We start from the raw sequence: 12,121 nt of genomic DNA, 5'->3' as shown, positions 1-12,121 counted from the left end.
TACTGGCTGGATTGGCATTTGGCAAATGCTCAGCGTGTGGATACACGTCCAAGGATCTGTCTGTATGTTTCATTCATCTCTTCAGTTATTCTGGGGTTTAAGGAAGAGTGGGCTTTCTCTCTTATTTTTCATTTGTCCCAAGTTTCTCTCCCAGGAGAAGCATAATAAATGCTTCTTAGATATTAACTTTCAGTGCTGTCCCTGCACTTGGGAGTCCTTTTGTCCTCTGATTAGAGACCTCTTTGTTGTTTAGGAATTTTCGTATATACCCTATTACTTCTTTCTGCTCATGTCCAGAACCACTTAAGCTGCCCTTCCTGCCATCTCCCCAGCCATCTTAAAATCCATCGGTGACTCTCTATTGATTTTAGGGTGAAAACCTCAATCCTTAACCCACACTACATGGCTTTATGTGATTTGGCCATGTCTGCCCTCTCTACCTGATTGCCTTGCCTTCCCTGTTTCAGCCTGCATTTCAGATACATCAACCTTTTTCTAGGTCTTTCAACAAGGCCCAGTCCCCTTCGCTAATTAGTGCCTGATCATCCTTGAGAGTTAGGGACATCTCCACAAGCCTCCATGGACTCCCCATTCTACATCAGCTCCCTGGTACAGGCTTTCATAGAATGATGTTCCTTTCCTCCATAGTGCTTGCCTCAGTGTGAAATTACACATCATTTAGTGTGATTATGTGATGAACACCTCACTCCCTGGCCACAATAAAAGCTTCTGGAGAGCAGGGACCACATGACTTTTGCTCACCATTGGGTTTCCGGTGCCTTGCGTGGGTGCCTGGCCCTCCTAGTGAGTGCTTAGGACGTATTCTTTAAATTCACAAGTGGATCAATTTTGGTTTGATCCACATGGATCTTCGTAGTATTAAAAGTGAAACAATGTATGGACAATTTTTTTTTTTTTTTTTTTTGAGACAGAGTCTCTCTCTGTTGCCCAGGCTGGAGTGCAGTGGTGTGATCTTGGCTCACTGCAACCTTTACCTCCTGGGTTTTCAAGCAATTCTCCTGCCTCAGCCTCCCAAGTAGCTGGGATTACAGGCACCTGTCACCACACCTGGATAATTGTTTTTTTTGCGTGTTTTTAGCAGAGATAGGGTTTCACCATATTGGCCAGGGTGGTCTCAAACTCCTGACCTCGTGATCCACTCGCCTCAGCCTCCCAAAGTGCTGGGATTACAGGCCTGAGCCACTGCACCCAGCCAATAATTTCTAATAAATAAAATAAGTATTGTATTTGAGGCTTTGCAAAGGCATCTCATCACATTTTTATGAAGTTTAGTATTTTTGTACTATATTTATTAGTATACTTATCCTAGTTTCATACAACTTACTTCTAGAATATATTAGTCAGTTTCTAATACTTTAATTCATTTTTGTCTATTTAATTTTCTTTTCTCTAGGCACCATTTTGTATACCTGAAACAAATGAGCAAAGTAAAAAGTAATGTCATATGCATATATTTCTATAGATTATCCAGATGGAACAAGCTTATTGCCATGTACAATGCTGAGAACCTGGGTCACCTAATGAAATTTAGTTTGCAATTCTTCAAACTAAAACTCCTGGGATATTTATTAAAAAGTATTTTTTAGAAGACAGGTCAAGATCTATTTGAAAAGGGCCATAAAAGATGGATAGCCATGGTCCTGCTTATATACTGATTACAAAACAAAACAAAACAATCCTTAAAATAAACAAAAAATACCAGTAATTAATCTCCTTGGAAGACAGTTTAGCAACCAGCAGTTAGTTCAGCATGCTTCTTGGTAGTCTTAATGTAGATCTTCAAAGGCATTTCTCACACAGAGAGGCAAACAGCTTACCTAGGAAAAAAGCTTCTAATAACCCACAGTTAGGATAATCAGGGAGTAGGAAATGAGAGAGAGAGAGCCGTTAATCTTTGTTTGAAACCAAGGACAAAAATGCCAGCAAACCTGATGTCCATTTAAGGAGCATCACCTCTACAGTTCAACAGAATTATACTCATTTTGTTAAAACATACCAGGTATGGGCAAACCAACAGAGAGGCCAGCACCACCGTCAGATAATTTCCCATCGATGTAGACTTTCCAGACGCCATTGGCACTTGTCCAAGTGATTGCAATATGATGCCATCTGCCATCATTCACTGAGGGACAATTTGTTATCTTTTCCTTGCCATTCACATAAAGAACCCAGCTGAGGAGAGAAAGATTCCAGGGAACGTAGTCATTAGCCATATGTTGCAATCCTTACTGTGGGGCATGTTACTATTTTTCTTCTTTTCCTTTTTTTTTTGTGGGTAAAGTACTTCGTGTAAACCCATTACTCTTCTTTTTTTCTCCATTTGGTCACATTTTGTAAAAGCAGATTTTATTTACTAATTATACTTGATTGCAGCTCACTGAAAATTGGTTTGCGTTCTTAAACACTGAGGGGTAGGAAAAAGTCTTAGGATGAGCCAGGAGAAGTTGCTCCAATTTGAGACAGTTTACCAACTGGCTGTTTTGGAGAGAATGAGTCAAGAATGGAAAGGGTGAGAATTGTGTAAACGCCAGACTGACATCCTTCTTCCAGAATGTAAGTTTCTTAAGACCAAGAACAAATTTCAGATGTTTCGTAGATGCTTCATCAAACAAACAATAAGTCTGTTTGATGGTTGCTGCTGTGGTATGAATATTTGTGTGCTCTCTTGTGTGCTCTCAAAATTTATGTATTGAAATGTAATCACCAATGTGATTAGGAGGTGGGGTCTTTGGGAAGTGATTAGGTCATGAAGGCTCTGACAAGACCACTTGCACCTTCACCATGTGAAGGCATAGTAAGAAGGTGCCATCTGTGGACAGGAAAGTAGGGCCTCCCCAGACACTAACTATGCTGGCACCTTGATCTTGAAGCCTCCAGAACTGTGAGAAATACATTTCTGTTCTTTACAAGCCACCAAGTCTATGCTATTTATTGTAGTAGCCTGAATAGACTAAGACAGTTGCTCATGCAGTCATATGTCAGACAAAGTATGCCGATCCCAAGAAAAGAATATTTGAAACAACAAGGATGGCCAGCCAGAAGATGTTTCCAACAACTGTGTCATTCAGGGAAATAACAAAGCTAATAAGCAGTTTAAAGTGAAAAATCTTCAAAATCAAATGGAGAAAAAGAAACAATTAGAGAAAGTTGATGATGAAGATAAAAATTCATTGACTACTTCTCCCAGCATCTTATCAGATCTTGTTTACAGATGTTTATGAAAAAATAGTTTTTGCGATATTAATGGTTTCCTTTCTGCATTTTTCCAGTTTCTCTCCTTATTCAAGGAGGCAACAGGTTCTCTCTCTATATTTTGTCTCAAAGGACGGTTTTTGCAAACTTCTTGGATTTTTGTTTTTTAACAGATCTAGTAAATAAAGAAGAATAATATTTGAGGATGGGAGATTTCTACCAGAATAGTGAGATTCCCCTGGATTGGGGATAGAAAAAAAAAGCTCAGTGGGTTTTGAACACCAACAACCTGCTCATAAGTAGAATTTCGGTGGATCTGAGAGGAAAAGACCATGTGGTGCACCACAGAATCTAACCACATTGAAGTTATGAACCTGACTTTTTGCCAAGGATTTCATATGTTTAAAAAGCAGTGGTTTTAAAGGGACCATATAGGCTGGGTCAGTGGACAGCTCAGTGATAAATAATCCGGACAGTTGACCAGTGATGGAAGTTCTGCTTAAGTCTGTGGCTCTTTGGCAAGACTCTGGGTACAACTAAGGTTGGCTCTCGTGACAACCCAGGGGGATGGGACCCCGAAGTTGGAATTAATGGATTCTAAAAAAATATGCATACTGAGTTTGTATACTGATTTGTATGCAATACACTGGTCTCCCAAGGGTCAATGATGTCACTGAAATCCCTTAACTTTTAGAGGTCCTATTATATAAAAGAAAGAGCATCAGTATTTGAGTCAGAGTTTGAGACTTAGCCCTGCTACTTCAAAGGTGTGAGATTTGGGGCAAGTCATTTAGACTTTCTGAAACTTTATTCTACTGTCTGTAAAATGGGCACAGTTCCTCAGGTCATTGTGAATATCAGAAGTAATACATATGAAAATACTTAGTAAACAGCAAAACACAATACATGTTTGAGGTATTATCACTAAAATTTTACCTTCTTACAGAACTTGTTCAGATGCTCCATTTGATTATTGATACCCTGCTGTTTTCTGAGAACAACTAACCCTCTACTTTCCCATTTCCCATCCTCAATGTCAGTTCTAATTTGGCTCCAAGATAAGGTCTTAAGCACAGCCTTCCCGATGCTTCTGCTTACCCATTATAATCAGTCAGGAGCAAAGTATTGTCGCTGCCATTATCAACTGCATAGGAGATTGGTGTTCCATAGTTCATGTCATCAGAGGATTTCATCCAGAAGGTACAGGTTAGAGCATGGAGAGATGGGAGCACACCATCTAGCATGACATATCCATAGATGCCAGAAACTTCAAAATCCAGATTAAAGCCTGTAGATTGTTCTGTAATGAATAAGAAAAGCGTGCAGACGGTGGCACTTGGAAGACATTTCCAATTGTCAAAGGAAGCAGTGCTATTGTCAAAGAAGCTCATTTCAGTGAATATGATTATTTACCTAAGAAGCAGTTTCAAAATTAAATATTATTTACAAAATACATAGTGCATTCTTTTAAATAAAATAATCAGTGAGTATACAAGATAGGAAAAGCATTCAATAGCAAAAGGAAGCAGAGAAACAGGAAGTAGTTGGAAGGAGAGGTGGAACTGAAGTGCTACTAAAGCCAGGAGATACTAAAGTATGTCTGTATGCTAATGAGAATGACTCAGTAGAGAGGAAGTAATTGATGTCACAGGAGAGAAGGAGGAGAATCTGCAAGGGTAACATGCTACCCTATTTAGGACTCTGGCTTTTCCCTATTTCATGAGCAATTCAGCTCTGCCCAAATCTGCATAGCCCACTCAATAAAACAAGTCTTACAGCTAAAAGACTCTAGTCTCCTGAGAAAGTATTTAGATTTGATCTGCTGATTCTCAAACATGTTCATGGATTCTCACCTCTGAAGTCAAGCGGCTTATCAAAGTATCCTTTTTATTATAAATAAGTAGAATGTGAAGAGCTCTATTAAATTCAGTTTTCTCTATTTTCCCCCTAAATTTTTAAGCTTTAATTTTATCATCTGTGCCACTGAGGATAATAGTAGTAGTACCTAGTTTGTTGGATGGCTGTGAAGATTAAATGAGTACAAAGTCTTTGGCATAGTTTTTGGCCTATGGGCAGTGCTTGGTGCAGGCAAAATTGGTATTGTTATTACAGTACTATTTTTATTATTATTAATAACACTGAGTTGATATATACCTGTTTCACACCTGTTGCCTGAAAATCCTGGTTGACATTTACAACTGTATGAATTTAATTCATCCACACAGGTGGCCTGATTTCTACATGGGTTAGACTGACATTCATTGATGTTCAATTCACAGTGTGATCCTGTGAAGCCGGCTGCACACAGGCATCTGAAAGAAAACAAAATGTTGTAACAATTAGAACAGTTGTAGGAAGTCTCCCATTTATGACAATCTTATCTGAAAAGACTTTGAAAATCAAAATGCTGGAACATATTTTCAACATCAAAATGCTTTAATTGTAGATTACTTTTTCCAGTTCACCTGATTCAACCTATATAAGATAAGATGTATTAGAAATGTTGTAGTAGCAAAAATAAAGTAGAAAGTAGTTCTGGTCCAGGTGAAATATAATTCACACATTGTGGTTTCTCTCCTCATAGGAGTTCTCAGAAAAATATGAAAAGTTCAGATGTTGTTCTAAAGGCTTTTATATGTTAAGCCAATTTTCATAACAATGAGGCAATACTAGTATTATTCCCATTTTACAGATGAGCTAAACTGTGGCTCAGAGGGGTTAAAGAATTTGCCCAAGTTCTATTGCTACCAAGTGGTGGAGTGGGATTTTGAATCAACCTATATCCTTTTTCTTAATCAGGATGCTATACAGTTTCTGTGCTATGCAACAAACCATTTTAAACTCATCAGAATGGAAAGTATATCTGGTAATGTCAAATGTTGACAGGAGTGTCATAAAATAGAAAGTCCCATATAGTGAGTAGGACTACAATTTGGCAATGTCCTGAGAAGTTGAGAGTTTGTGTTCCCAGAGCCCTATAAATCCATTTCTTGTTTTCTGCTCTAGGAGATAATTACACAAGGTGCACAGGGACCATATAACAAATGTTCACAGCAGCATCATTCTAAATGTCTATGGAGAGGAGAATGAGAAAATGAATCATAGCGTAATTAAGTCCATCATGTAATGGAATACTAAGGAGCAATTGAAATGAACAAACCAGAGCCAAATGTAACCACCTTGATAATACTTGAAAATATGCTGTGTGGAAAAAAAAAAAAAAAAACAAATTGCAAAAAGAATATCTATGTTATGATGCCACTTATGTAACATGTAAGTTATATACTGTTTATAGAAGTCATATATGTACCAAAATATAAACCCGAATAAGAAAGATATATTCAGACTTCAGGACAGTGATTACTGCTGGGGGAAGAAGGTGAATATGTGTGTGTGTGTATGCGTGTGTGCGCGCACGCATGTGTATGCGTGCGTGTGTTGAAGGGAACCCAGCCCTACCTTTAGAACTTATGTCTTTAAAACAAAAGATGTGAATCAAATACGGCAAAATACTAAGGTTTGATAATCACAGTGATCAGTACATGACTTTTATTATTCTTTGTAATTTTCCGTGTGACTGAAATAGTTTGTAATTTAAAAAGACTGGTCCACTAAATGCAAGTTAATGTTATCATTACTAGCATGTTCATATGAAAACCTCTTTGATACTGACCTAACAGTGACTAACAGGAATAACTGGTAGTTGGTGGATTTAAGCAAAACTCATTTGGAATTGGGGGATCTTTACTGGGTCTATGCATTTGATGGTAAATCTATTTTGACGATAATTTCACTCACCTTTGTCCTCCTGTGTTTGGTGTCATTACAACACTATCATATCCTCATCTATGAAATAGATTCACTTTGTCAACAACCTACATTCCTTCTGAATTGGGAGCGTGTACTTTCACCTTTCTTCTAGTGAGGATTTAGACAACTTTGGTATTCATCAATCGTTTTAAACCCAGGAAAGAGTTTGGAACTCGCTGTTCATCTGGAAACTTCTCATTGCCTACAGTTAGGTATATGCCAGAAAATGTCAAATACCCATAAGAAAGCAGCGCTACATGATAAGACCTCATTTCCATATTGAAGGTGAGGATATTGTGGGAGGATGGTAATGGAAGGGGGCTGAACTAGAAGGAAGGGGATTGGGAAATGTTGCAATTGGGCTAGACCTCTTTTGTTCTTTTTTGGTTTTTACTTTTGTAAACTTATAACACCAGCAGCACCTTGAGGACAATACAGTTTTCTAAAATTTTGTAAGCAAGAGAAATCTGTCTTGTGTATTACAGATGTGCTGTCTTCTGTACTCCCCTGCAAAGAGTGGGGGATGGAACAGGATAGTCTTGATAATGACAACAGGAGAGGGTTGTTTTTCAAACTGTATTCTACTGACACTTAAGAGCTGCCTCGGCCGGGCGCGGTGGCTCAAGCCTGTAATCCCAGCACTTTGGGAGGCCGAGACGGGCGGATCACGAGGTCAGGAGATCGAGACCATCCTGGCTAACAGGGTGAAACCCCGTCTCTACTAAAAATACAAAAAACTAGCCGGGCGAGGTGGCGGGCGCCTGTAGTCCCAGCTACTCCGGAGGCTGAGGCAGGAGAATGGCGTAAAACCCGGGAGGCGGAGCTTGCAGTGAGCTGAGATCCGGCCACTGCACTCCAGCCCGGGCGAAAGAGCAAGACTCCGTCTCAAAAAAAAAAAAAAAAAAAAAAGAGCTGCCTCAGGGAGACATAGTTTCTTCCCCTCAAACACTACTATTTTCAGCCACAAAAGCTTAGCTTTTATTATTTTACTTTTTTACATTCATGTTAGATTTCTTTTAACAAAAGGTTACTAAAAAAGTTTCAAAATTGTGGACATAGAATATAGATGAGCACTATCACAATATGACGGCAGATTCCATTTTGATTTTATCTGGTATAAAAACTTCAGCTAAAGCACGGGTGGATCACCTGAGGTCAGGAGTTCGAGACCAGCCTGGCCAACATGGTGAAACCCTATTTCTGCTAAAAATACAAAAGTTAGCCAGGCCTGGTGGCGGACACCTGTAATCCCAGCTACTTGGGAGGTTGAGGCAGGAGAATCGCTTGAACCCAGGAGAAGGAGGTTACAGTGAGCTGAGATCCTGCCATTGCACTCCAGCCTGGGCAACAAGAGTAAAACTTCATCTCAAAAATATAAAAATAAATAAATAAATAAAATATGGACTTTGTCTAGTGCTACTGTGTTTGCTTCCGAGTAATTATATTTCCTTTCATCTTTTATGACTTTCCCAGTATAGAATGTTAGTTCCCAAACATGGCTGTGCGTCAGAATCATCGGGAAACTTAAGCCATAACAGGTTGCCTATTTTAAAGTGGTAGGCTCTACTCAGGGCTTAGTGAAGCAAAAATGGAGGTGGGAATATTCAACTGTAGCCTATCCTCGGGCCAGCATTTGAAAATGGCTGACTTGAGACTCAAAGCAATACTCCATAAAGGCTGCAGAAACTCTGACTAGTTTAGAAAAATTAAAAAAAGTGAAAAGAATCAGACTTAGCCTTTACCTGAAGCTATTGGCACCGTCTTTACAGGTAGCTCCATTTTTGCATGGCCGACTGAGACACTCATCCACGTTCTTTCCACATCGGGTACCCAAAAATCCAGGTGGGCATTTGCACAAGAATCCCCCAACCTGGTCTTCACAGACTGCATTATTTAAGCATGGGTTTGACTGGCATTCATTGACTTCTGTTTCACAATGCAGGCCTGAGGATGGAGAAGGAAGAGAAACAGCTCAAACGATTAACTCCCTGGGAACACTGTAATTAAAGTGTTGACTCCCTGGAGGATGCTGCTTCTAGAGGCTTGGAATGCAGGCTGTGGAGCCACTGGCCCATCAAACTGGTTTGAGATCCATTCTGTAATGGGCTCTGGCTTTTGCAAGTCATTTTTTTGTGGACTCTGAGTTTTTTCTTTTCTTTTTTTTCTTGAGACAGAGTCTCGCTCTGTCTCCGAGGCTGGAGTACAGTGGCGCGATCTCGGCTCACTGCAAACTTCACCTCCTGGATTCAAGCGATTTTCCTGCCTCAGTCTCCTGAGTAGCTGGGACTACAGGCACCCATCACCACACGTGGTTAATTTTTTGTATTTTTTTTTAGTAGAGACAGGGTTTCACCATTTTGGCCAAGATGGTCTTGAAATCCTGAGCTCAAGTAATCCACCTGCCTCGGCCTCCCAAAATGCTGGGATTACAGGCATGAACCACCATGCCCAGCCGATAATCTGCTTTTTTAAATCTTATTTTTTTTTTGAAATTAAGTTTGGTAACAGACATCTAATTGAGATAATGTTAAGAAATAAAGCTAGCAAATTCCATTCAAAACTTGCCTGTTTCTTTGATCTTGCCTTTTTCCTTTACTGGCCACTTTCTTTCTTGGATTTACCCTTTAGCAATTAAGCATACACTTTTAAACCATATTATTGTGCATCTGTCTGTAACATGATATTACATATGTCTCCAGTTCCTTCTTGAAAGTTTGCCTTAACACACACACACATACCACATACACAAATTATTTTTTGCTGAACCATTTGAGAGTTTTGCAGACCTGCATGCCCTTTCACCCCAAACATCTCAGCATGTATTTCCTCAAAAAATGAAGATTTTCTCTTACATAATCACCATGCAGTCATAAAATCCAAACATTCACATTAATATATATCATGTTAAGAAATGTACTAATTTGTGGTGGTTTACAAGATTTTAAGACAACTTGGGAAGACTGGAAACATCTTACCTACATATCCTTTCACACATGTGCAACGATAGCCAGCCACACCATCAATACAGATTCCTTTATTTAAACAAGGACTGGAGCTACACTCATTTATATTTTCTTCACACCGCAGACCTGCAAATAATTATTAATCTTTGAACTGAAGAAAACTTGAAAGGACTTTAAGACCAATAGTTTCCAAGCAAGTTGTTCAGGCATTGGAATAGGGAAATTGGAAGTCATGGCTAACATGTTTGTGACAAATTTAACTCTTTGCCAAACATGTTGAAATAAAATGTTTCTTCTATTCTGTGAACTGCAAATTTTTTCTAGCAAGAATCCTAACATATTCAGCATGCAATGGAAAATGATAACTATGAATATCTGACCATATTTTTTTAGTTAAAAAGATGCATGATTTTGTTTTAAAATTATCCTCCTTATTTGTTTGCAAGTTGTTCTCTTTTTGAGTTTATTCCTTTTAGAGTTAAGTGGTAACAGTTACAGCGTTACAAAGTTGGCAAAAATTATGGGAGAAATATATTGAATGAAGAAAATAACTCATTTTCTTCTGCAAATTAGGGAAACACAGCCAAATTTCTGTGCAGCTGTCCCATGTTTTGTGTGAACATAATTTGAGAACAACTGATGTAATTCATATTCTTTATTTTACACATCTAGAATTAGATCCAAAGAGGTCTGTGACATTACCAAGGACAGGCACAGAAATGAGCCTAGAACCATAAATCTTCACATTCAAGAACATATGTACAAAGACTCCTTGGGTTGAAGAGTTTAGGATGCTTAAATTTATAACTCATGGAATTATGTAACACATATCTAATAATTTATGTACCTTGACATTAAAATATGCTAAAAGGAAATTTCACAATGAAAGTTGTTTTTATGAGAATAGTAAATCTAACATAAAATCTACACTTTCATATAGACCATAATGAACACTTTTTTTCACAGTAAATCCACACAATAAATGTAATGGCTAATAAATAATACACATAATGCATTTCACATCTAGTAAATATATATTTATTTTATTTAGAAACTTGGTTCTACTTTTCTCATAGTATGTGTCTACCATTCTGGTCACAAGTTTTTACTATGATTCAACTCCAGGTGTCACTAACATGAGATTTGGAATTTTAAATAAAAAATGTAGGATACAGGTGCATAATTTTAATACGGTCTATGGAAATGCAACCATAGGCAGACAGTGGAGAGGAAAGAGCATGAGAAAGAAAATGGGAACCAGGCCAGCAATCTGGATGTGGTTCCAGCTGTTGAATACACACCCTTGGTTAGGGGTGATGAGTTTGCTGGTCTGCAGTTGGTCTCACAGCATGTGGGCCTCTTAGAGTATAAGCTGAGAGCAATTTGTTTCAAGATATATATGACATGGCCCCTAAACATAGGCCTGGGACTACCAGTGTTGCATGGATTTGAGATACAGAAAATATATGAGTTGTTCCAAATGATTACTACTGTAAATTATGTTAAACATTTTCATGTCTCTACGGAAATTGTTTTTAGATACACATAAAGTTATGGTTCCTCTGAAATGTTATCAGGATTTTACTAAACTTTTTAAGATATAGAAAATTATATACCCACAGGTATTAAAATGTATATTCAGATATCTTTTTAGTATAATAATGATTTCATGAGTTAGGTACAATGCTGGATGATTTATTTGATCTCAGTTCTCTCCATAATAATACCATGGGGTCATTACTATTTATAAAGTAGTAAATCCTAGTCTATTTTATTAGAATATATCATCAGTATTATAATAATTATAATGTGGGTTAACAAGGGAATTGAGAATAAGATCACTGTTTCTGAACTATTTTTGTGAGAAGGTGCTGAAAACTGCGACTCTTGACTTAAGACATTTAGAAAAATCTCCAAACTGCTTTCCACAGTAACTGAACTAATTGACATTCCTAAAAAAGTGTATAAGCATTCCGTGTTTTTCTATAACCTTGCCAGCATGTGTTATTTTTTGACTCTTTAATAATAGCCATTCTGGCTGAAGGCAGTGACTCAGGCCTGTAATCCCAGCACTTTGGGAGGCTGGGGCGGGTGGATTACCAGAGGTCAGGAGTTTGAGACCAGCCTGACCAATA

The 12,121-nt window shown here is 38.2% G+C and overlaps 1 protein-coding gene across 1 annotated transcript in view; it reads right to left on the bottom strand.

The window, feature by feature from the left end:
- The window catches only part of SVEP1 (sushi, von Willebrand factor type A, EGF and pentraxin domain containing 1), a 232,835-nt gene that overhangs the window by 82,937 nt on the left and 137,777 nt on the right, over positions 1-12,121 (bottom strand). The window contains exons 23-27 of the mRNA XM_033237844.1: positions 9,999-10,112; positions 8,766-8,967; positions 5,368-5,525; positions 4,312-4,513; positions 2,018-2,193 (exon numbers count right to left, since the gene is read on the bottom strand). Coding sequence (XP_033093735.1) covers positions 2,018-2,193; positions 4,312-4,513; positions 5,368-5,525; positions 8,766-8,967; positions 9,999-10,112 — 852 coding nt within the window. The remainder of the gene's footprint in view (positions 1-2,017; positions 2,194-4,311; positions 4,514-5,367; positions 5,526-8,765; positions 8,968-9,998; positions 10,113-12,121) is intronic.

This window comes from Trachypithecus francoisi, unplaced genomic scaffold (assembly GCF_009764315.1).
Source record: "Trachypithecus francoisi isolate TF-2019V2 unplaced genomic scaffold, Tfra_2.0 Lachesis_group16, whole genome shotgun sequence".
NCBI classification, from domain to species: domain Eukaryota; kingdom Metazoa; phylum Chordata; class Mammalia; order Primates; family Cercopithecidae; genus Trachypithecus; species Trachypithecus francoisi.
The sequence above is the reverse complement of the archived record's forward strand: the minus strand, read 5'-3'. Positions and strand labels throughout refer to the sequence as shown.